Here is a 24,610-nt window from a genome sequence, read left to right on the forward strand (position 1 = left end):
TAATAAATTATGTATTTAATATATATGCTGTAACATTTTATAAACGTATTTTGAGGCCTCAAAACAGAGTTAGCTATCCAGAACACACACCTAATATGCAATACTTGCAGCAACAAATAGAGCAACACATTCTACAAAAACCCGTTTGGGCAAGTTGCATACATGTAAGCAGATTGCTGCAGATTGGATTTGGCTCTCAACCAAGCTTGCAAGATGACAGAGAATTAACCTTTAAATCCATCTTCTTACCTAAAGAAGCCTTCATGCAAGGCTACTTTTTATTTGTTATTCAAGGACACACTAAATATGTCCTTGTACTGTCATCTATTATATAAGTAAAAACTGTCTAAAATGTAATTATGTTAAGAAATACTTGTAAATAGTTGACTACTCATTCATATGAGTGCATGTAATATGTTCATAAATACACTGCAACCATCTCTGTTACATTTTCCACACAAAATACTTACCATAAATACTTTCTACAAATAGATCTACAGTGGAAAGCACTATAAAAATATATTTTCTATAACATTAACTTTCCTCAGCTTGTATTACATGAATGCTTAATTCAAAAGAGTTTGTCCTTTTTATCTAAAGTAATTTTCATCCAGCAAAGAAAATGGTCACCATAACTATTCATGTGCAGACTGTTTCTTTGGAAATATGCAGTGAAGAATGCTTAAAGTTGTGTTTCAATTTGAAAACAGAGATGAATCCAGTAGGTTTCTCAAGCACTATGCATTCTTTACTTGTATAGTCAGGATTACACTTTAAAGAAGGATTAACATTCTATCAATGCTAAGGAGATCAGAAACCACAGATAACATACAAGCTACGTGTACCTCTTGAGTGGCAAGCCACACACTTTATTAAATCAAAGATTCCAACAGCCATTCAGATTTTTAGTAAGGAGTGGAATTACTAGTCACATCATATTATAAATAAAATTTAAAACAAGGTCACAATGAAAACTTTTTAAAGAGCAGGGGAGACATTTCAGATATGATTTACTTAAATTCAAGTAAAATACACTGTTGACAAAAATGAACTTCTCTAATGGCATTTAAAAATACTTACACAGGCTAATATCTGAATATTGAAGTCTACGTGACTGATAACTTCAAGGCTATTAACTCTTGTTTAATAAATTACAAACATGAATATAATAAAGTGTATGTTTTTAAACCAGTAATAGAATCTTCTAAAATGCCCTTTACAAAAATCTGGCAACTGAATTTTGGGATAAAATAAAGGAACAGCCTACTTCTGTGGTATACTGTCAATAAACTATTTTCTTGCTTGTTTACCTTCTTCCAATTTTTACGATAGGGTGTCATAAATCTTTTGGTATGAACTGAAAAAATATTTCTCATATTTCATGAATATTCAGCTTACCACAAGAAAAAGAAAGCTTTTAGCCCTGAAGCCTTCTGCAAAGATAATCCAGTCAGACGGTTCATATGGAGTGACCGTGGAAAAGGTATGTTGTCAGAAAGAGGTTTATGGTCCCTAATTGTGAATCAATTTCCAGATGCTCATCTAGACAATTCATGAAGAAAATCAACCTACATCAATTTCAAGTCTCAGAGAAACAAGTCTTGAAAGTATTCATCAAACTCTTCTTCCCTGTAGAAAAATAAAAATATGTCAAAGAAAGTTCTGCTTTTGATCTGTATCTAGGAGATAAATCTTTGTATGAAAAACATTTAGCAGATTTCTGGTTAGAATATGTCTGAATTATGTACCCGGTATAGATCACTTTGACTTATTCAATACATTCCCACACCCTTCGCATTTCCTCTTCTGTACAACAGCAGTGATTTGACTGTCAAGATTTACTTCTAAAATAGTTAACAGGACAGTAGCAGATAATACAGCAGTGGTAATGTAGCAGCTTGACAAAGGTTTCTCCTCCAGTGCTGTGTATGTGTCCTCTTATATAAAAAAGCATTCCTAGATTCACTACATAGAAGGAGATTTGACGTAACTTTAAATGTCAGAGTCATTAAAACACTCAGTCTCTGCCTTTGCAGTTCTAAATGGTCACAATACCAGATAAAAGTTAACTGTGATGAACTAACCGTGATTTTTCATCTGTTTCTTGCAGAGGACCTTTCCAAAAATCAGCATCGGAAGGACCATCTTGCACATCACTGTTATCTGAATCTGCTAAAAAATTTAGAGTGCTTAAGTAATAAGTTTTGAGTGAATTTATTTATTTACGTATTTATAATAAGTAAGTAGGTAAGGGAAACTTTTAATTTTAACCCTGAGAATAAAAAAACGCTTTACTTTGAATGAAGTAAAAATTAAAACATTTTCTAGTCTTATTCAATACAGCACCAAGAAGACTCAGGTATCAGTAATTGATATTTTGGCCAAACATAGTAAAAATCATGTCAGAACACTGATCTTGATAAAACAGCAGCATAGTACTTTGTAAAATGAAAGTTTTATAATAACAACCACTTTATTACAATACAGTTGTATTACAATATAATTTGTGATATTAAATGAATGAATTACTTTACTACTTGAATGACACATCAATGGTAATGTATCAGTGAAATTGCCAGAAAATATAGATTACATAACTGTTCCATATAAGTATACAGAAGGAGTGAAAAACAAGAAACCTGTCTCATTATCAGAAATACGTCTTGACTTACAAAAAAAAACAAAACAAAACAAAACCAAAAAAAAACCACCACCATTCTAAAATCTTCCAATAAAGCTTTCCACAGAGAGACTTTGGGCAAGATCCAAGTTTTCAGAAAACTGCTTTGGGTCTTCCTGTATCTCTATCCTGTATCCTTCCTTATCTAGGACATTCCTCAAAGTATATTGCACAGCACAGCAATAAACAGAAACATTCAGTCCTTTCTTGAGACTCTGCAGCATGAATTAGTATGACCAGAAGATGGGGCTTATTTCACCAGAAAAGAAATAGGGTACTAGAATTACTGAGATACAAAGATAACCACTGCCTAAGGAGTCACTGAGACTCTGAGCACATCCATCTGCAATGGATCTCTGAGGTACTAATGGTGATAGCTGGAAGACTTTGGTTAAAGCCTAGAATTTATTTGGCATGGTGTCTTCTCCCACTGCTCTCCTATTAATTTTGTGAATTCAGTACATATTTCTATTGTTCGATGAAAGGAATTGTAGTACTCACTGTATTAGAAAAGTACTTTATTTACACAGCACATATTTACATACCTGGACCCGTGCAATTATTAACAATAATTGGGGTATTGTTGCACCGTCTGCTCTTTTCTGGAACAATCTACCCCTTTATTTTTCGGACTATTTTCATTGTGTATCCAACCACACTTTTCTTCTTTCCTTAAAGATTTTCTTCCTAAAATTCGTTATATTTTCTCCAATAATTATAAGTAATTATGTTGAACCTTACTATCTCTGCTTGTTTTCAACATAGCCTTCTTACCATCTTATCAAATATTAGAACTGCCAGTGAATACAACTAATACCAACGACAAATGTATATGAAATAATACAACTTATTATAAAAACATAAAGATGCAGAAGATATTGAAATACTCTACCTTTATCAGAATTATCTGAATCTTCTGAAGAAACCTCATCTAGAAAGAAACACAAATACAATTTAAAAAATAGTAAGCTTATCTTGGTTTTATCTGTTATCTTAAAATGTTTACAAAGGATACTTCTGTTACAACAAATTACACATAAACATGTGCTCATGCATACATACTCAATTACATTCAAAAAAAGAAAGCAAACACTGAAGCAAAGCATTTCTTTTCATAAGTTCAAAGATCATCAGTTTGAGCTCAAATAAGTTATCCCAAGATCTGTGGTGTAAAAAGGTTATCTTACATTTCCAAAATGCTTTCAACTCCCCAAGGAATTAGGTACTTCAGAACCCTCTCTGGTATGCAATATCTGATTTTTGGACAATGTACAATCTAATATAATATCCAATTCTTGAACAAATTTTTGTGGCAATAAACATTTTTCAAAAGGTTCTTCCTCTCTATATAATGTAAGAAATGAATCTTTTTTTTTCAAATAAATCTTTCTCTTTAACCTAAAAAATTTATTTTTTTGACTACCTATGTTACAGTCTAGAAACAACTGCATATCTACATATTTTGCATATCTATATACATACCTATATAGGTATGGTAAAATTAACATTCCTCTTTTTTTTTTTAATAATATTGAAGGTTTAAAATTTAAATGTACCTTTATGGGTCTTTTTTTTTGACTTCTTTTTTGTTGAACGAGATAATTTTGTTTTCTTAACTTTTGGTTCTTTAGAGCTCAGTGCAGCTGTGCCTCTTTTCTTGCTTGCTTTGATTTCTTTCCTCCTTTAAAAAAAAAAAAAAAAGGTACATCTTCTTTGGTATATATACCCTTCAAGCAAGGGTAAATCTTAGGTATTTAATTCACTCAAACAGTTGCCATTTTTTTCTGAAGCTTATCATTAGTTAAACAAAACAAAAAAAAAAATCAGCTGACGCAGAAGAATCTTAAGCCTAAGAAACTGCTGCAGACCAACAACCCATGTATTTTATTTTCCATGTGACTTATGTAGGCTTACTGTATGAATATAAGGATTTATTTCCTGCTTCTTAATCTAGAACAGTCAGGAAAATTATTTCTAAGTATGTACTACTCTGAAGCCAACTAAGAGAAAATATGCTTGACCGTGCTTTTTTTGAATCCATGTGGTTTTACAATTTTAGTTCCAAAAAGAAACAAGACAAATCAAACAAATCTCAGTTAGTTGTCGTTCTTAATATGTGCCTACACAGCACTTTAATGAAATTGAGTATGAATTATCTTTTAAAATAAACTACCTTTTATGTATAAATCCATCTAGACACACCTTTCATCTGTGTTACTTTAAAACAGAAACAGTATTTTCCTAGCTCAAAGGTTTTCCTTTCACATGCTTTTTAGACACTTTAGCAATTAAGCCATACAACTGAGACCACTTCAAGATCCAGAAGACCATAAAACTGGAAAAGCTGTGCAATTCAAAAAGATTACAGACGATAATCAAAAACAAATCAAGTGTTAATGCACATATTTTGTAGGTTCCAAATTGAGTATTTTAGTTTTTTCTGCTATTAGAAGTGATTCTCAAAGAAGAGCAAATACTTAAATTCAGAATTTCAAAGCACTGTTTGCCTCACACGTAATAATCCTATTTTTTAACAAAGGAAATGCTTTCCAACTCTTAAACATGGCAAAAGATAAAATAAAAGGATGGTATTTTTCGTAAACTTTCTGAAGAGAAAAATAACAATTGGGCTGAAACTAAGAAAAGGAAACTTTGGGGGAAGGAAGATTCTTCTAGTTTGGGAAGTTTTGTACTTTCATTAGCACAAAAGTACCTAAGTCTCAACAATGTGAAGCCAATGACTTTATAAGAACTCCAGAACAGAATTTACTTCAGTGTCAATTAAGTTTTTAATTGTCTAGTTGAACTTTTATCCTTATTTGCTGTTATTCATACTAGCAACATATCAATAACTCAGCCCCCATACTTTCAAAATATTTCATTACCGGTGATGAAAGTTTAGTTTGTAGGAACATTCTGGACATAGTCCTGAAAAAGAGAGAATGAGAACACCATAGCCATGTATTTGATAAGCACAACTAATAAAAACTTATTAATAAACAGATCAAATTGTTCTACAGTTATACTGAAGATCCACAAGTCTCTTACATCTTCACCAGAGACCAAGTGTTGCCACCTGGAGTGTTTTGTGCACAAAAGAAAAAACACTATTAGCTTCTTTTACGTAGAAAAACTGTGTCAATTGTGCTAAGTTTAATTATCTGCTGAATATAGCAAAATGTACTGAATAAGAAAACCCCACTCAAGAGACAAGAATAGAAAAGGAAGCAAGTTAATTAAAGCTAGACTTTTTGGAAGAAAACAAAAGATGTAAAAATAACCTCAGCTGAGCTGAAGGTGCGCAAAAACTTGACTGTTCCAAAGCCCTAAAGACTCCTAAGCCACATAATGAAGCAATGAAAATTATGAACTTTCCTTGCAAGTCAGTATTGTCCAATAAACCCAGACATGCCTGTATAGAAAATAGCTTATAAATTATTCTAATTTTATGACATCATGAATTATACAGGATGAAGTGCTCAACCTGTAACAGCTTTGTCATACATAACAATAGTAGCCATTCTCAACAAATCAAGACCATTACTACCTTTAATTAATCAAACAAAATTATTTCCTATTCTACAGCTTATTTTCCACTTTTCATGAACTAGTATCATTATCATTAGGCCTCACTCTATAGCTTTTCAAGAGTAGGATACTCATCTTCTTTTAGGTTTATATATCCTTGAAGGATTGACTTACTCAATTTCACAAGTGCATTCCTCTTTTCACCGTGTTCAACATAACCAAAATTCACCTCCCAGCTCTTCAGGCCTTCTTCCTCATCACAGTGCTTATTTCCACAAGAAAACTGACCTTTAAAGACATCAGAAATAGCAAACCATGGTTCAGTGATTAACATGCATAGGCTTGGGGTTGTTATTTCCAGTTTTGCTCAGTTTTTGCTTTTGTTTTCTTTCAAAGATAAAAAGCCCAAAACTAAAAATAAAACCTAGATTAAGAAAACAATAACTAATAATGACAAAACAATCATACTTGTCTCATATTGCATATTTGCAAAGAAAGAACAACTTAAACTTCCTTTTACATTGCATAGAGGAAGGAAGATCATAGGGGGGGGGGAAAAAAAGCCTAATCCTGAACTAGGATATATACTATGCCCTAAATGATAACTTACTTATCAGAGCATGATGGATCAGCAGGTGCAATTCAGCCGTACATCCTTAATGACATAATCTATCCAATGTACAATGAATAAACAAAACTAAGATGTCCATATTCTTATTACCTTACAAATTTACTTGATATACTAGACATACAATTTGCATTTTAGTGACTTTCCATAAACACTTTCCTTTAAGGAAAACAATACTTTAAAAAATAAATTTAATTCAGTGAGAAAGCATGCAGCAGCTTTAAATGTTTCCTTGGGCTTATTATATTAAATACAACACTAATTTTAAAACAACATACATGTAATCAATGTTGTTTACATCACTGGGTTCCCAATATTGCAGTAATAAAGACACACATATTCACTTTGCAGAGGACTAATTTGTATGCAGAGCTGGCGGTAAGGATCTATATTAATAGGCTCACAAGCAGGACTGTTTGTGAACGATTAACCTCAGAACATTCTGTTTAAGCTGCTAACTAATGGATTGGAAGTGTCCTCAGATACTTCAGTTCTGCAATTATATTCTGCCATTATAAAAAATTTTGAATTCATATATTTTCAAAATGTTTGACCCCATGAAAGGTGTGGTTATCAGGAACCTATATCATCAGGAATAATTTATACCAATTATAAAAAAAATGAAAGTCAACATGGAAAAATTTATACTATTTAAGACTTTTGGGAACTTAATCAAAGTCTATTTTATTTTTTGTTTGTTTGTTTGTTTGTTTTTTCCCCTTGTCCTCTGAAAAAAAATCAGTATCTTCAGATTGCTCAGGCAAGGAATGAACTGCTAGGTAAGCCAGGACTTTACTGTGTAGGTCACCATAATTCTGTGACCTTATACATTTACATATATTTATGACGATCTAAATATTTTAAATGATGGTGGTTTTTGTTTTTGTTTTTGTTTTTTTTTCCTAGAAGATCCTTAGTCCGTACCATATATGTATACAAATGGCCAGGCTTTTCTCAACCTCTTCTTTCACACTGCAATGCCTAAAACACATGCTCAAGCCCTGACTTGAATATATAATTCTACTGTTCATGAAGTTTTTTTCAGTAGTATTTATCACTGTAGAATGTCATAAAAGCATTACAAATATTTTTTTCAAAGAAGTAAGAGATCGTTACAATCCTCTTTTACTCATCCTAACTCTCCTTCCCCATGACCTTACAAAGAAAGGCATGTAAAACAAAGCAACCAAATGTGAATAACCCATCTCTATGTTCCCTTCTTAACATACCCCAAACCATAACTCAATCCACCAGCGGCGGTTCTCAGCACCACTATTACTGTCACAGCTAAATTAAGCACATACTCTCCTTTTTAAAATATGAATCATAATTCATTCATACATAGCTGACCAGGTTAAGGTAGGTATTAATGCTTTATTACACTTTAATTAAAGTAATTTATATTACTGACTTGTATTAGAAAATAGCAAAAGAAAGACATTAGTCATGTCTTTCTTAAATAACCACTTCAAACTACACTTTGCCAGAGCATCTCATAGGCTAGGTAACAGTGGATTCTTGCGCCCCTCAGTGGTGAGAGATACCATTTCTCAATTCTTACGTTCCAATTGTTCTACAAGCTTTATACTTTTCATTAGAAAGCTTAAAACATGTAATTCTGCACTTTCTCCTGCATTTTAAAATATAGTGTATCAGGTATTAAAAGTACAATGCATCTTTAAATTCTTTTCTCCCTCATGAAGTCAAAATAATTCATAAATTATGAATTTCTCATTTAACTTTTGTTATCTTTTAAAAGTGTTCATTCAATAAGACATACAACTGTATCAAATTTAGGTACCTGTTAACATAATCTGTAGTGCTGAAAGCAACATATGACTACAACTACCTTTAGAAACATGATGTAAAAAAAAAACACAACAAAAAACACAACAGCATTGTATTTCTAACTTCTTGTAACGCATAATAATAAATAGAACTGTTTACAGATCTTTTCTGATCAACAGTATCACTCCACTCAATTATCTTGCATGTGCATGCATGACTCCTGAAAACTGCACAGGTGTACGAGCATTCTACCCCAGGAACAGCAATATGTTCACATAATTTACTTGCTTGTTCAGTTACTTGAACACTCCATGCCCGTAGGCAATGAAATGAGGACCACTGTGCAAGTTCCAGTAATACAACGCTATCAACCCACGTACAGAATCAGCTAGAATAAGTTACTGATTTACAGACAGAATAGGAAGAGATGACAACCATTCTCACTGATGGTTTCAAAACCAGGTTAGCCTGAAACAGATGTCGTGTGTAGTACTTTAATTAAGAAGTTAACATGTTCCAAAACAACATTGGAAAAACTGCTAAAAAAATTATCTTTTGAGAAAAGAATTCAGAGACTTCAATTAAAGGTATCAAAGACTATTAAGTTAATGTAGAACTACTGGAGAGAAGCAGCTGAAAAATATATCCATGACATTCCACTTTACCAAATGCATTATGTTGGTGTCCATTACAAATTTGACCTTGTGAAAGTAAATTACATGTTCTCTTAATTTAGGCTGGAGAAAAGCAGGCTCAGGGGAGACCTTATTGCTCTCTATAGCTACCTGAAAGGAAGTGGTGGGGACCTAGTGGTCAGCTTCTCCTTGCAGATAAGTAGCGATAGGAGGGAATGGCCTCAAGTAGCGCCAGGGAAGGTTCAGTCAGGTTGGAAACTGGGAGAAATTTCTTCTCAGGGTGGTTAGGCATTGGAATGGGTTGCCCAGGGAGGTGATGGAGTCACTGTCCCTGGGGGTGTTTAAGGAAAGGTTGGACGTGGTACTTTGGGATATGGTAATATTGGTGGCAGGGGGATGGTTGGACCAGATGATCTTGGAGGTCTTGTCCAACCTTTACGATTCTATAGAAAAAAAAAATCTATGCAGATTAGCATGCACACTAGAGCTATGTGGAATAAAACAGTGAAGTAAACAGTTACATCAATTTATTGTCTATCACCATCTGATACACTTATCAGCATAAATTGTCAAATACTATCAAAAAAAATTATGTTGAAAAGAAACAAGAGAAGCAAAAGGCAAGGTGAAATGCAATATAAAATGAAAGAGAGCATTATTACCTTTTCCTGAAATTACTTCTTTCTCGTGTCTCCATCTAAATCCAAACTGTTATGATAAGAACCAAAATCAGTTTTGAACAGTCAATGTATTCAGTAATATAAAGCCTATTTTCAGTGACTGATGTCCTGCGTTTCATTCATTAAATTCTGGTTACTAAAATTTAATTTCTTTATCTGTTAATTAAAAGTATCTCTCTCCTTCTGCTTACCAGAAGTATCCCAACTTACTCATGCAATTCAAATTCTAGTAGATGCTGTGTTTGATAGCGAATAACTTTTTAAAATGTTTCATACCAGGCAGAAGAACAAATGGGAAATTGGGACAGACTGGCTTTATTAAATACTTCATTGTGATTTTGTCCACGCTAAAAACTGAGAAGACCACTGGAATACTGAAAAGGCATATGACCACAAACCAATGGATCACCTCTCACACCCTAAATTCTATGACAAAAGGAACAGCTAAGTTATATTTCCCTTTACATTCCCTAGAAACTTCACCTGAAGATAACCCAGCTATTGTTTTTGTTTTCCAGTAGAATCTGCTTCATCGTCTCAAAATGCCAAGTAGTCTAGTGAAAAGATCAAAGACGGAAAGGTCTGAGAACAGCTAGGAAAAACTATTTTATTTTCAAAACCTCAAAACTATTTTATTTTAAACCTCAGTGGTATACAACTTCTCCAAAAAGGGCTATTTTGTATTTTCATTTAAAATCCATGAACATGTGACAATAAGAAGATAAAATAAAATTCTTTCTCTGTAAGCAAAGCACAGAAAATGCTGAACTTCATGTTAAAAGTTAGGGGGGTGAGGGTGGGCACGATGAGGGGAGAAGGAGGGATAAGGTTTCCAAAATTAGAGAGGTAGGGGACAAATGGCTGTAAAGCCCATCTCTGGCACCTGTGTTCCAAAGCATCCTTTGGAATACAAAGCTGCCCTTGAGGCACCCAAAGACTGAACCCACACAAATGTGCATTTTCCAAGATGCAGTGACATGCATTCTGTAATATATTGGATTGGTTTAAAGGTTTTTTTTTTCTTTTTTTTTCTTATTTTAAACACTGCACAGAGCCTAGGTATCTTTTAATCCGTGTAGTCTTTATTGCCTTTTTTTTTTTAAATAAACCATAATAATTCCTTATCTGAAGGGCATCAGTAGGGAGTTTTCATGAGAAATAATATGTCGTTCAAAGAACATTGGAAAAAATGGAGTAGCAAATGTTCTGGCTCTTAAGAACATGCCACAGACTCATAAATACTTTGCACCTTAATAACCAAAGCTGAAAAATCGAGCAGAAAAGCATCAGTACCCAAATGTTTTGTCTGTACTGATTTTTCTCAAGTCAATATATTATGTAGAGATGTCTAAGAAAACTAAAAATTTGAACACCAATATTTGACTCTTGAAATCAATCCACTAATTTTTGAATTTGTTTTATAATATAAACAAAGTTTTCATATATACTGGTTTCGCTTTTGTAAAAACAAACAAGCAAAACAAAACAAAACAAAAAAACACAGAAGATCAGGTTTCTGCTATCAGATAATTAGCTAAGGTTGGATCAGGTGGTGCTTGTACCATCTGCAATGTGGTCTAAAGTACCAGTTAAACCACTTATACTTGAGTCAAAAAAAATTAATAGTGAAAAAAAACCACAAACAAGAACTCTGCTGAGGAGTTTAATGAAAACAGAATGTAAAGCGTATTTGTAAATACAGAACCAGTAATGGAAATCAACAGTTGATCTACAGTGTTTTTCTATTCCTGTTTTAAAGGGTATTCCAATTCTGAAAAGCTTGTAATACAACTGAAAAATATTGCAAGTTTAAGATTAAATGTCAACAGTATTTTGGCATCAATTTTGCATGTGTGTGCTGCAGGCTATAATGAGTGAAATGCTTTTTTATAGTCCCTCTGCCACTTCCCCAGCCATCAAGTTATCCATGCACACTTTTGCTACTTCAGTACTTTTATGCATTTTCTCTCAGTCCAAACATGACCTGTTATGATATAAATCAATAATAAATAAAATATCCTAGTATAGTAATAGTAATAATATAAAGTAAATAGTAAATAGTAATAGTAAATAGTAAATAGTAATGAATAAAATATCAGTAATAAAAAAAATATCCTTCACAGAGTATTTCTGCAACAGTATCAAGAAAAAAAGAGACCACAATAATAAGAAAATAGGCAGCCAGAACCACCAACCAGAAGCCCAGTTTACTGCTTGGATGAAACCTGTCCTTATCTGCAATTCAATTTTTGCCCATCACTATTCCACCAACTAATGGAAAATGACGGAGAGCAAAAAAGGCTAAGAAGAAACCAATAAAATAAAAATGAAGCAACAACTTAAGTCCTCTAACTAAACCAAAATACCAGGAACAGATTAAACTACATAGAAAAATTAAAAATTAGGGTAGGTTCATCAATAGTCAGCCTGCAAAACGAAGGAAAGCAGAAGCAGTTATTCTGTCTCACCTTCCTCGTTAAATCAGTTCAGGAAGATTCTAAATGAGCTATTTCTCTACCTTCAAGGTAGACCAAGACTCAGTCGAGAAACTCCAAAATGTTTTTTATGGGACTATCAAATGGCTAACTTATGAAGAAATGATAGTTTAAAAAAATGTGAAAGATCTTTTAATATCCATAAAGAGTAAAATTCTCAATTGAATACAGACTGCTTTCATAATATTTATTAGCTGCAGCAACAACTAACATGTCCACAGTGACATCTTTCAGAAAAGAAGAAAGGTATAAATTTAAACAAAACTGTGGAAAAATACCACAGATATTTTAAATATTTTTCTTTTCACAGAAAAACCTTCTATACTGACAAAAGTGAGCATATTAACATTACCAAGTGGAAGACAAGTTGGCCTAGAAATCTGAAAAAGGTCTGGGAAAAAAAAAAAAGAAAACACAGCAAAAGAATAAAATATTCTGTTTAATGACCAGGTGTCAGATGGATTTCATTTTTTAGCAAATGGCAGACATTTCCAATCTGTTGAGCTACAAAACAAAGCAGAGACAGCAAATAAGAATCCTTCTGGAAAAATACAAAGGCTAAGAAAACAGAACATTTCTAGTCTAAAGCCTAACAAAGTAAAACTTATATGCAGAGCACTCTCGCACTCTCCCTTACTGCACAGCAAAATTGACAATAGAGCTAAAATATCTGACAATACACAGATGGTCATTTATCAGCCTCAAAGCTTGCAGACAAGATGCACAGAGGTACAAAGACAACCTTGACCTCAAGTAACTCTGATCTAGGGAAATGTAACGAGTAGCAGACACACCATAGGCAAAAGTTGTCAAAGCACACTTATCCAATGTCTACAAGCAGCCTCATACCAGAAGACCACCTTGGCATTGCTCAGTAAAATTAAAAGCAAAGGAAATGATGACATGCAAAGAAAAAAAATAATGTAATCCTCTGTGTGCAATGCAAAGTTCATTGTTGATGCAGCAAACTGTGAGAGTTGCACCATTAAAAAAAGACCTTGGTGTTCAGTTGTCACTCTGCCAGAGATGTTTCCTTATTCAGTGCACCTTCATGGTAACGAGGTAAGATGCAGATGAGGAGGAATGGGCTTCTTCCTCATTGAACATAAGCTTTGGTCTTTCTCTTTTTCTCCATGTTTAGGTTACTAAAAACTGGCTATGAACTTCTATTATTGACTGCAGGTGTGTAATTTTAGGAAGAACTAATTTGAGAAAAGCTAACTAAATTTGATAAAAGCTCATCTACACCCCCCAAAGAAGCACAGAGAGACAGTGGCAGTAAAAAGAATTCAAATAATACCCTGCCCCCTGCTGCTTCAAGGCCCGTCACAGGAGCCAGCAGGCCATCAAAGGTGCACCTCCACAACCCCAGAGGGGTACAGAAGCACAACATGGGTTAGGAACCCAAGGTACCAACTCCAGAGGAATGAACTGCCATGGCTGTCCAGGCAGAACCATTAGCCCCATTGTCCAGGTGTGAAACCCATCATAATGGCCCATCAGGAACAGCTCTCTGGATCACCTTTCATATGGAGGGGTGAGACACAACATGGCACACAAGGGAAAAGCTTTCTGGGACTGCACAGGATTTATTACAGGACATTTAGGGAATGAACCAAAGGCAGAGAGGGACTCTGAGAGCTTTGGGGAAGAAAAAGTGCAGAGTAACAGAAAGGTAAGGAGCAGGATGATGCCATGGGTACTGTCTTTGTGTGAGTGCTCTGTGCTCATGTCTGCAATCTGTGTGGGTGATCCTGTATGTACATTGTATGTACATAATAATAATAACTATGATTATTATACACTTACATGGGTGTACATGTGCTCTGTGTGGGTGCCTACGAGGAATACATTTTCAGCCTCATTACTGGTTGGAACTGGGTGCAGGGAGCTGCAGCAGCCTTGCCCCTTGCATGCTGTTGGGCCCAGCAATTCCTTTAACAAAGAATATCAACTTAATGAAGCTGTACACAAGAGATATGAGGCTTCTTATTGTTTGCTTTTTGAGCTTCTTGTCATTGGTAAGATGGTCTGCTGATTTTTCAGACCTCAGCAGGGTGCTTCCCACGAAAATGATACTTACCATTATCCACTATTTAGGAAAACTGAGTTCATTTTCTCAGAAGAAATGTTCTAAATGAGATCTTAACTACAATCTCTATGCGTAGGTCTGTAGAAGAATTAGCTGGCTAGAAGATTTTGTCTCGTAGAAAAACAATTATACGTGTGAAAAGACAGATGACTATGTATGGGCAAGTCTCAAACTATGTTTTTTGATAAAAGCTTTTTATAGATAGATAGATAAAAACAGACACACACAAAAACTCATTGCCAAGTTTAGCGCCACCTAACAGCATATAAAGAAGCATCATCAACTATAAAACAAAAGATTGACCAGCTTAGAAGCTTGCCATCCACCCTACACCTCTCATAGCACCAACACTGCAGAACAGAAGGCATGAGGGGCTAAAGATAACTGCCTCCAGTTTCTGGGAAACAGAAAAAGAATCAAGGCAGAAAAAACCCGAAAGCACAGGCTGCATTCCATTGGTGTGAACGGGAACTGATCAGCAGCCTATTTCTGACTCCCAAGAAAAAAACTTGCTTTTGGCATCCTTCTGTACCAAGCATGGGCATGGATAAATCAATAATCAAGAATGAACTGGAGAAAGGACTCTTGCATAGTCAGAACATATCTGAGGATAGAAAGCATAACCTAATAAAGAGAACAAATTACCTGATGTATCACTTATGCTGAAATGGCAGTTCCAAAAATATAGGTAATGACTTACTAGCATAAACAGGAATTCAGAGTGACCTCAAAGTTAGGACAGTCACATTTGAAGTCTGACAAGGGAATACTGTTCACACAACACACACACAAAAATAGGAAACTGGGGCAAAACAGTTTCCCACAAAAGACAGCAAGCATATGGAAACTTGGCACAGTAAGGAAAGAAATGAAATCTGTAAGCATGCTCAAGGGAAACTCAGGTTGGGGCGGGGGTGGGGACAGGATATAGAGGGATATGAAACTGTAGGAAAATAAAATAATTTAATTTTGTATTTTTCTGTTTAATCATCTTTAGAAGGCTGTCCTCTTTTCTGCCTAATACTAGAGTTTAAGCCCAGTCCTTGCAAATATTTACCAGTGAGTGTAATTTTCAATACTATAAATAGTCTCATAGAACTTTATATAGACACTGTTCGCAGGGCTGGGTTGTTACTATGTGCTAACAACACTAATAGGCATTTGAGCTCAGCAAAACTTTGCAAAATTACAATACAAAATTCACATACTCTTTTTGACTAAAAGGTTAGTCAAAAACTTGGAAACAACACAGACGGTTTTGGCTAAGAAGGAAAACTGGTCTTGGAATTTGTTTGGTTCTCTTAAGAAATTTTATTTATTTACAAGAAAAATACAAATCTTGTTTCCATAAACAGAAAAGAAGAACCAGCGACAGATACTGCTTTAGAACAAGCATATCCAAAATCGTTTCAGCCACCCTTCAAGTACAAAACTATCTCTTTTTAGACTTTTTTTTTTTAAACAGTAACATTCCCAAGTTTTTTTTTAGGCTTCATCAAATGCTTTTCTCTAGACAAACCCCTCTAGCCTTCTCTCCCCAGCCCCTCTGCATTTTGTGCCTTTCTTACACACAATGTACCTCTTCATAAAACCCCATCTGAGACAAATGCTTCTATTCCCACAGAAGCACATTTTTGGGGCAGTGACAATGCTTGGATTCAAAACTGCTGCTGCTTATTAAATAACCTGACAGTTTCTCTCAACTCTCTTTCTAGGGAAGGGGTACTAACAATCTGGTTTCACAACATATACAGTGTTGTAAGAAAAAAAAAGGCATACTTTAAAACCAAGATGATTTACAATAATGAAACGTACCTTATTCTCTTTATATCTACTGAGATCTGCTATACAGTATTCTTTGAATAATTTATCATAATACTTCTTTGCAAGTCTCTTCTCCCTGTAAAAAAAATGTATTATTTTTATTAAATATAGAACATAATACTATTTATTTTACATTTTAATGACATTAACCAGACAAAGACGTTTTGTTTCATCTGAAGAACATAAGTTGTAGAGCTAGAAATGCAACAGAAATACACTCTTTGAGATAAGAGGCAATTTCCACAAAAGCAGGAAAATGCATCTAAAATATATCTACAAAATCACAAATTAAAGTGTTTTTTTTTTTTATTTAAGAAAGGGTTCCTTCAGGATTTTCAGAACGGTCATCTCAGAGAATGCACAAATACTTTTTCCTTCTTTCTGTCACCAATTCATTTTGCCACTAAGTCATATTACTAAACCTCTTAAAGGTCTTTCATTTCTAAATGCATTAAAGATCAAAGAATGATCACTAAGTATGAACAGTAATTCTTAATAAATAGGGGATACCACAAATTTAGTACAAAGTGATCTAAAAATACTATGTTTTATATAATAGTTCCAGGTACCAATTCATATCTGCTTCATCATCTTCATTCCACAGGAATCTATGGTTTTCTCTTATAATATCAAGATCCGTCTTGTCATTTGCTCTGTAAAAGAACGCAATTTTATTTTAGTACGATATAATGTTAACATGAAAAGTCAGTCACATAGTAATTTGGTAAACATCAGTATTCATCGTTTTTATCTCTACCTCACTGTATAAAGGAATTACTATGGAATAAAACTATTAAAAAATGTATTACTCCCTGGTATACCATTTCCCAAATGAAAAATCCACAGTAGTAAATGGTCACTGAAACTGTGGATGACATCATTCCGTCTGAAAATTCTTTTTTTTGAAGACAGTTATGGATAGCTCTAAAGAAGGATATCATTATTCTGGACAATGGATAGCAACTTTGAAGATGTGAAAAATGTTCCAGACTGATACTTTGAAGGTACTGCCAGATTTTTCTCAACACACCTTCAATTAATGCTCACCTGTCATCTTTCCTTTTATATAACAAAACAGGAATTAATTCAGCTCATGGTAAGTTCTTTTATAAAAACAATGGAAAATGAAACAAGGCAAGTCTGTGCTCCAGATATTTGCAATGACTATCGTTACTACTTGTGACCAAAATAATTAGTAGCTTGATACACACACACATCCCTCTCTTCCCCCTAAGATACAGTTTAACAGCTTTGTGTAACAAGGAGGTTCTGAAGACATCAGGGGAATGACTGCTAACCGTTCTTACCCAGAACGTCGGAAATCCTCCTTTTTGCCACCATAGTATAAAATGTAGTCATTCACAAACTTTTTATGTCTTTCATACTGAATAAAGCAATTAAGGATTCTGTTTCAGTATTTAAATTATTTTACTGTTTAAAACAAAAATAATAATAAAAATGTTTTATATACTTAGCAGAAAGATTTTTTTTCTCAAAAACTTTTTGGTAATTTCCAGAAAGGAAGGAATTAATTAGCAACTTTTACCTAATAACCTCTTATAGAAGCTACCTTCCAAATATTGAACTTCAAGGCAATTTCATCTTTAAAACCTCAACCAGCTGCCAGAAGTTTATAAAATCGTCTTTCTTCTCCAAAAATGCTCTACAAGCATATATATAGAAGCTAGTTTAAATCTTCAGCTGTAATTCGGAACACAGCTTCTTAGTACTACTGTTTTGGTTTAAAACACATAATATAAATATTTGCATCCTCAGTAAGTTTGCAGATGACAAGTTGGGGTAAGCGTCTCTCTGACAGAGGGTAGGAAGGCCCTGCAGAGAGACCTGGACAGGCTGGGTCGATGGGCAGCCAGCAGGACCAGGGAGGTGATTGCTCCCCTGTACTCTGCTCTGGTGTGGCCGCACCTCGAGTACTGTGTTCAGAATGGGCATTTGTGAAGCAAACACAGAAGGTTTAACTGGCACAATTAAACGCATTAAATACAACATACAATCTTGTATTAGTATTTGAGTCACTGAGTTAAAATTACGGGACAGTAAAGGTCTTAAATAGGCACCACTCAAAAACACTAGCAGAAATGTATGAGTCTCTACACAATGAGTTTTGCAGTTACTCTAGAAAATCAGGGCTTCTCTGTGAATAACGAGTGTCCACAACATCAGGGGGACTGATTAACATGTCTCCTTTACAAGCATGAGATGGTTTACAAAAAGAACCTAATTTGAAGAACTACTCAGTGTCTGATGCTGCACTGTCAACTGCTGCAATAACCAAGATATCCAAGTATTTCAGCAAAACAGATAACCTCTGCCCCACTGTCAAACTTGAAGAAAAATTAAATAGAAGGATACAGCATCCATTGCTATCAAGTGAAATCTTCTTTTTCTTGCTTCTTCCCTGTTAATAACAAATACGTTTGAGTGAAAGTTACCTTTACATTAAGGAAAAAAGCCTCACAGGAGCATCAGATTAAAGATACCTATCCCATTCTTCAGCTGCAAATTGTCTGTGAGCCACATTGCCTTCTTTTGCTTTTTGGAATGGCTTTACCAGAAGGCTCTCTTCCTTTGTGCTATGGATAAGGGAGAAAAAAAGGGAGAAATGTTAGTCAAAAACTTTCCATAAGCAATAGCATTTCCATATCCAAACTTTGCACTAACTCCAGTAACAAAACCTGCTATGCTAGTTTCTACGGTTTCTGTCTATTTAACTCTACATTTCAAGCCCTTTATAGATCTAGGCTTCACAGCCCAGTAGAAAAAGGAAGGACAATATGTTCACTGAATAAGAGAGACTGTTAATAACACTATCCCATCCTTTCATGCTAATGTCTCAACACCTCATTAAACAGTTCTGCCTCTCTTAGTGCAAGCATGGTAATTTAAAACTTATTTAAGTACTGTCTTGTGAACCATACATGTCAGTGGCCAGCTAAAAATACATTCAAATTTAACAAAGTAATAAAAGTTAAATATAAAGTGATACACTTCAGCTTAGTAAAAGGTATATTTAGTTAGTTAGTTTCATTCCTCAGTAGAGGTGAAGAAAAGATTTTTCCATAATTACCAGCTGGCAGAAAGAAAGGAAGTCAGAAACCTGTAGCCAGTTGGCCAGGGAATTTATATTTCAAGCTATGGGATACAGGACTCTAGAAACTAAGCATATCATTTGCTCAAAAGGATCTGTAGGCACAAAATTCCCATAAGGAGATTCCATAAAACAGCAATACAGAAAAAGCTTAAGACTACTATTTTCCTTAAAGTGAAAATAATATCATCATAGAGTAAGAAAAAGATATACACATATGCAGTGAACCCACATTAGAGTCCTACTGGGAATCAGCAGCAGTGTGCCAGAACAAGGGTAGCAATGATATTTTTGAAAGGCTCCTGATGGCTAGTTCCACCTAGGAAGCAGAATGGCGTAATGTGTAATGGCCTTTTAAAGAAAATCAAAACTGAACAAAACTAGTCACTGTTTTTACTGGAGAACAGCCATATTTATAAAATAAATGCCTTCTATTATTCCAATGATTAAAACACTGACTTTTTCCCAGAATGTAAACACTAGAAAACCATTCCTTCAATTTCATTACAAAGGAAAATATGCAAGAGTCCTAGGAAAGTTTCCAGACAGCCTTCTTAAATAAAGTCTAATAACAAAGCAAGGAAGAGGCAGGAAAAGGTATGAGAAATGTATGTATAATGTAGGCAAAATGTTTAGTACGGTGCAGAAAGTGTCCAAGGATTATGGTGCCAAAGCAAAATAAATACATAAATTAAAAAAATCCTAATGATATAATAAGATCAGACTACAAAATTCAAGTTCACTAATTCTGCAAACCAATGGAAGAATTGGCAAAATGGTCTCAAATAAGAGATATGTAGTTACATTTCAAGGATTGAGTACCAATTAATTCACCAATGCAATTCCCAGGTCTCTTCATAAATTAAACGACTGTAGTGGTTTAAACTTGGTAGGCAGCTAAGTACCACACAGCCACTTCCTCACTTCCTGCCCAGTGGGATGGGGGAGAGAACAGGAAAGATAAAAGTGAGAAAACTCATGAGTTGAGATAAAGACAGCTTAGTAAGTGAAGCAAAAGGTGAGTATGCAAGCAAAGCAAAGTAAGGAATTCATTCACTGCTTCCCATCAGCAGGCAGATGTTTAGCCACTTCCAGGAAAGCAGAGCTCCAGCAGGCATAATGGTTACTTGGGAAGACACGTGTCATATCGCCAAACATCCTCCCTTCTTCCTTCTTCCACCCAACTTTTATAGCTGAGCCTGACATCATATGATATGGGACATCCCTTTGGTCAGCTGGGGTAAGCTGTCCTGGCTGCATCCCTTCCCAGCTGCTGGTGCACCCCCAGCCTCCTCACTGGTAGGGCAGCATGAGAAGCAGAAAAGACCCTGCCTCTGTGTGCAAGCACTGCTCTGCAACAACTAAAACGTGTTTTCAGCACTAATTTCTAAGCACTATATCCAACACACAGCACCATATGAAGAAAATTAACTATCCCAATGAAAAAAAGCAAAATAATAAACAAGTAGCAGCAGTTCTTCACTTCCTCCAAGCAGGTGTTTTATATCTACAAAGCCTGCTGCTACTTGGCCTCTCTTGCCTTGCTCTCCTAGCAGTTTCACGTTTCCTGATGGATCACAGTGAAGTGAAGGGTGCAGCCAAACTCCAGCAGTTCATGCTAATGCTCAGGAAAATGAAACACACTGCTCCAAGAACCGAGAGGCACATAGACACCAGATGGACATGGCAGAACAGATTTTAATCAGTTGTCCCTGGGAGACAACATGCTTTGGCAAGCTTGGTGTGAGGAAATGCTGGAATCTGAGGTTGATTTTTCAAAAATCAGTTTGACACCAGACTTTACATACCACAGCATAATTTTCTACACAGTAATAGACCATTACAGTACACAACACACAATGTAAAGTATTAATTCTGTACTACATTACCTTTTAGTCTTTTGCACAGACTTCTCTCCATTCTCCTCATCACTGAAATCTGAATCATAGCCGCCATGGCCACGCGCCTGGACATAAATAAATGACAATGCAGTCAATATAGCTGCTAGAATAATACGGATACGGCATAACTAGAAATCAGTACTGTGCATCATGAATAAATAAAAGACACTGAGCACACAATCAAGTGCAAATTCTCACATACGTTTAAACCAAATCATATGCAACATACAAAGCAGAAAATTTTCTAAATAACATAGGACAAAAAGTATGGTTTCTCACAGACACTGTCAACCTGTCAAAAATCGCTATATAAATAATTTATATACAGGTGTTCCCATACTTAATCTCAACAGATGCAGATAAAAAAGATGCTAAAACACTTTTGGTCTTTACTTTCAAACAATCTCTCTTATACAGAAAAGGTGAGTATTTTCCCCAAGAGCTACTCTTTCAGAAGGCTCGAGGACAGAAAATGACGTGCCTACATTAAAAATAATGAACAAGGATGAGCAAAAATTTTTCTTGGGCTGTGGTACAACATTTGAGATTGTTAGATCTTATATAAATATCTGGAAAGCTGATTGAAATGATTATGTAAATACAAAATAAGATGCCTACAAAAACATACAGTTTAATCGGCACAACATTCATACCATGAAATTAAATATTTTTTCCCACACATTTTTGGACCATTATTACTTATTATGTTATTAAACAATAATAATAATCCCATATCTTAATGCCATCAAAATGAACAAGCACTAGCTAAAGCCCAAATCTGTCACCTCCATTTTTCAGCATACAGTTACATATGCAGTTCTGTCAGTGGAAGCATTGGCTTCAGTCGATCCCACCTCCTCTCTCTCACTCATCATCTCATATCTTCCTTCTAGCTGTCCAGCTGCAAAGTGTTCGAACACTACACATGAGCCAGATCAAACCACTCATCCAAGTTACAACAAATGATCTCATAAAAAGTTCAAAGATAAATTCAGGGTGAAGAAAACCAACCACCCCTGACTGATGTCCCGATACTTTCAGACCAATCCTTCTCTGAAGGCACAGTACGGCACCAGTACTGTGGTGTGTATACCAGTCCTTGTGTGCACAGACAAGTACTGCACCAAAGCTGTGTTCATGCATCAGCAGCTCCAGCAGCACTGAAGGCACTCATGGAGACCCAGACTGAACAATTACTGCCTGCCCTGCATGCCTCAGGACGGTACCAAGATGACCTGGCTTTTAGGTAAGACATAAAAATGGACTTCAACAAAGAATCTCATGAATATTTCTGTTTTGGAAGGAGAGTGTAAACATACACCTGCTTAACATGAAATTTCAAGACTGATTTCTCCCCTACCCCACAAACAAACAAACAAACCCAATCCAGAATACATAAAATTTATTTCATATTTAACTGTAGTAAAAGACAGGCAGATAACAAAGCTTTGTGTCCAAACTAAGAGACTTTAAAAGATGCATATGTAAGTATGGTCATGCAAAACTGTCAAGAAAATTTAAAGTAACTACTTTCACTATTTGATAAACCTTCTCAAATCATGGTTGCTTTCGTATTTTTTTTTTTCAAAACCTAAGTATGCCTTTAGTAAATAAGTAACTACCAAACATTTTATCAAAGCGTGAATCTGAAAATTACATAACTTATTTGAGTATTTTATCTTCTGCACCAATGTTGGACTTTTTTTTTTTCCAAACACCACTACAAACTGAAACCACAAAAGTAAAACAAGTACTAAAACAAGTGTACTTTGGGATACACTTAAATCACTGACAGTTAAGTAATCCCAACATCTTGGATTCACTTATTGCAAAGCACCAACTAAATTAGAGCTCCTATAAACTAGCAATTTACACACAGTAAATTTACTAACACTGCTCGTGACTGACGGCACACAGGCAATGTCAACTGTTGATGTCAACACATGGTACTGTGGACTCCACAGCACTGCATTTGCAGGAGGCATTGGCATCCAGAAAAGGGTGCAAACCCTTTAACCCTCTTTTAACCCTTTTCACTGAGGTAAAGGCACACTAGTGAAATGGGCACATCTAGAACTGTTCATATTGACTCCTGACTTACACCTGAACTGAAAATGTAAAAAAAAAAAAAAAAAAAAAAAAAAAGGCAACACAGTCCTACACACAAAATCCCAAGTCGTGGCCCTTCATCGCACAGCTCCTGTCGCAGGCATCACTCAGCCTTCCCTCTACCTGCCCAGCTCACAGGGCTGTGCTCCTGTCTGTGCCCAGCCCCAGGCAGGCCCCACTGCTCGTTTTGGCACACACAAACTGCTCTGGGAATGCCTAAAGGGAGCCCAGGATCCAGGAGAGAGCTGCAAGGAGCTGAAGGCTGGAAACTGACAGGAAACTGAGCGCAACAGACAAGGATCCGAATGCCTCAGTGCTAAGTGCTCCTGCACCTTCCTGTCATCTTCCAGGCTTTGCTGGGACTTTGCAACCTCCACTTGGGTGGAAAAAAAATGACAGGACGTTCAATTAGCTTCACAAAAAAACGATTATGAAATGTGTTTGCACATACTGCATGGTGAACGCTCCTAACAAAGAGAAAAGCCACAAAGTACAGCCTCTTTGCAAAGGATTGTATTAAAACTCTCAAACTAAAAAAAAAAAAAGAAAAAAAAAAAGAAAAAAAAAAGTAAAAGGTAAATAACAGCAAGCAGGCTACGGCAGTGGGGCTCAGAGGTTTGTGGGGTTCCGCCGTGAAAAATGACACTGAGGGAAGGCCTGGGTTGGTCGTAGGCAACTTCCAAAGCCACTTTCACGCCCTAAAAGCTTCCCTTCCCTTCCCTTCCCTTCCCTTCCCTTCCCTTCCCCTCCCACAGCCGCCCAGCAGGCCGCGGGCCCCGCAAGGGCACAGCCCCCGCCGCCCTGCGGCCCGCGGCCTGCCCGCCGCCTGCCCCTACCCCGGGCCTTCCCCGCGGCGCCGCCGCCCGCCCCCTCCCCGCGTCCCTCCCTCCCTCCGCGGCCCCACTCACGGCGGCGCCGAGGCGCAGCTGCTGGGGCACCATGGCGGCGGCGGCGGCGGCGGCCGGCCGGGGCCGCGGACGAGGGCCGGGCCGCGGGCCCCTCCCGGAAACCGGGGCCAGAGGCGGAGCGGGGCCGCGCCGGGAGCTGCCTGCGCTCGGCGGAGGGGCGCCGAGGGGCTCGTGGGGCCGGCGGAGCGCGGCGGGGCGCCGGCGGCCGGGGGAGGGCGAGGGCGAGGCGCGCC

General features: G+C 36.2%; 1 protein-coding gene across 2 annotated transcripts; it reads right to left on the reverse strand.

Moving 5' to 3' along the window:
* Positions 1-836: 836 nt before the first annotated feature.
* LOC118244744 (protein FRA10AC1) lies at positions 837-24,542 on the reverse strand. Of its 2 annotated transcripts, none has more exons than XM_035539922.1 (14): positions 24,378-24,542; positions 21,349-21,425; positions 18,852-18,944; positions 18,724-18,769; positions 17,658-17,734; positions 16,920-17,003; positions 16,342-16,426; positions 9,922-9,967; positions 6,383-6,496; positions 5,566-5,608; positions 4,237-4,361; positions 3,573-3,611; positions 2,085-2,169; positions 837-1,629 (listed from the first exon to the last, which is right to left on the reverse strand). In XM_035539922.1, the coding sequence occupies exons 1-14, from the start codon at positions 24,408-24,410 to the stop codon at positions 1,587-1,589; spliced, it is 990 nt and encodes a 329-aa protein (XP_035395815.1). In that variant the 5' UTR covers positions 24,411-24,542; the 3' UTR covers positions 837-1,586. The 2 variants fall into 2 exon arrangements, with proteins under 2 accessions (XP_035395815.1, XP_035395805.1); XM_035539912.2 differs by having other exon boundaries at positions 2,085-2,172; positions 24,378-24,509.
* Positions 24,543-24,610: the final 68 nt, after the last annotated feature.

This window comes from Cygnus atratus, chromosome 7 (assembly GCF_013377495.2).
Source record: "Cygnus atratus isolate AKBS03 ecotype Queensland, Australia chromosome 7, CAtr_DNAZoo_HiC_assembly, whole genome shotgun sequence".
In the NCBI taxonomy this organism is placed as follows: domain Eukaryota; kingdom Metazoa; phylum Chordata; class Aves; order Anseriformes; family Anatidae; genus Cygnus; species Cygnus atratus.

Bases quoted from the DNA above. Each gene is read 5' to 3' on its own strand.
- LOC118244744 (XM_035539912.2), bottom strand. From the start codon at position 24,410: ATGGTGCCCCAGCAGCTGCGCCTCGGCGCCGCC. The intron at 18,770-18,851 runs GTATCTTTAATC...TGTTATTAACAG, and splicing joins GCAGCTGAAGAATGGGATAG to GGAAGAAGCAAGAAAAAGAA. The intron at 5,609-6,382 runs GTAAGTCAATCC...TCTCTTTTTCAG, and splicing joins GAATGCACTTGTGAAATTGA to GACTATGTCCAGAATGTTCC.